The 1101-nt window shown below is 40.1% G+C and overlaps 1 protein-coding gene across 1 annotated transcript; it reads left to right on the forward strand.

The window, feature by feature from the left end:
- Window positions 1-244: 244 nt before the first annotated feature.
- LOC121963639 (tyrosine-protein kinase RYK-like) lies at window positions 245-1062 on the forward strand. The gene is made up of 2 exons (XM_042513915.1): window positions 245-701; window positions 840-1062. The coding sequence occupies exons 1-2, from the start codon at window positions 619-621 to the stop codon at window positions 1039-1041; spliced, it is 285 nt and encodes a 94-aa protein (XP_042369849.1). The 5' UTR covers window positions 245-618; the 3' UTR covers window positions 1042-1062.
- The last annotated feature ends 39 nt before the right edge of the window (window positions 1063-1101 follow it).

Consider the following 1101-nt stretch of genomic DNA (forward strand, 5'->3'; position numbering starts at 1 on the left):
AGAATATTACGATAGAAGAAAATAGGAAATAATTATAATTAAAATAGTGATTATCAAGATATTTTTTCTGACATTTTCCCATATTTTCTTCTATCGTAATATTCTATTTTTTCCTTTCTCTCTCTCCTCTCTCTCAGTCTCTTTCCTTTAATACTAATTTTTAGGTCATTTTCATTTACTTATGTCTTGCAATTTGTTGGACATCATCTTACAAAGTTGCTTATTGGCTTTTTAGTCGTGTTTTTAAAAGAAACCAAACCAAATCAGGCATCTGAAAGCAACATAACTAATGTCCCTCCAGGTTTTAAAAGCTTAAAGTCTTTTTTCTAAAGTACCAGTGTTTGTTTATACAAGTCATGTTTTTCACTTTTCAGCCTTCACACTCGATTTACAGACTGAAATAGTCCTCGTGTGTCTAACTCCCATATTTGACCCAAAGCTGATCGTTTTGCCACTCAAAGGAAATAAGAACAATTTGACACAGAAGACCAATTTCACCGCACAAAGTCACGTCAGCTGAGGTCTTTTTGTGTTTTTCCTGTCTCTGCTTCTCAACTGCACATTGTGTCTCTCTCCCTTATTTCCTTTCAGGCGATCTCTCAACAAGACCTGGTTTACATGGCCATCCAGATTGCATGTGGGATGAGCTACCTGGCTCGCAGGGAGGTCATACACAAAGACCTCGCTGCCAGGAACTGCGTGTAAGTGTCCCTGACCCGGCTCAGAGCTGCCGTCACATGTCCTCAGATGCTCACGGTAGATTTCAGGTGATTTGGTTTGGAATTTAATTACTTCAAAATAAAGATGCCAACTTTTTTTTCCTCTCGCCCCTCTGACAGCATTGACGATAACATGCAGGTGAAGATAACAGACAATGCCCTTGCCCGAGACCTGTTTCCGATGGATTACCACTGTCTGGGGGATAATGAGAACAGGCCGGTCCGCTGGATGGCCCTGGAAAGTTTGCTCAACAACGACTTCTCGAGTGCAAGTGACGTGGTAAGAACTGCAGTTAAATACAGTTTACTTCCTGTAACTTAAAGGTCCAGTGTGTAGGATTTAGGGGCGTGTAATGGCAGAAATCTAATAAAAATATTCACA

This window comes from Plectropomus leopardus, unplaced genomic scaffold (genome assembly GCF_008729295.1).
Source record: "Plectropomus leopardus isolate mb unplaced genomic scaffold, YSFRI_Pleo_2.0 unplaced_scaffold11962, whole genome shotgun sequence".
NCBI classification, from domain to species: domain Eukaryota; kingdom Metazoa; phylum Chordata; class Actinopteri; order Perciformes; family Serranidae; genus Plectropomus; species Plectropomus leopardus.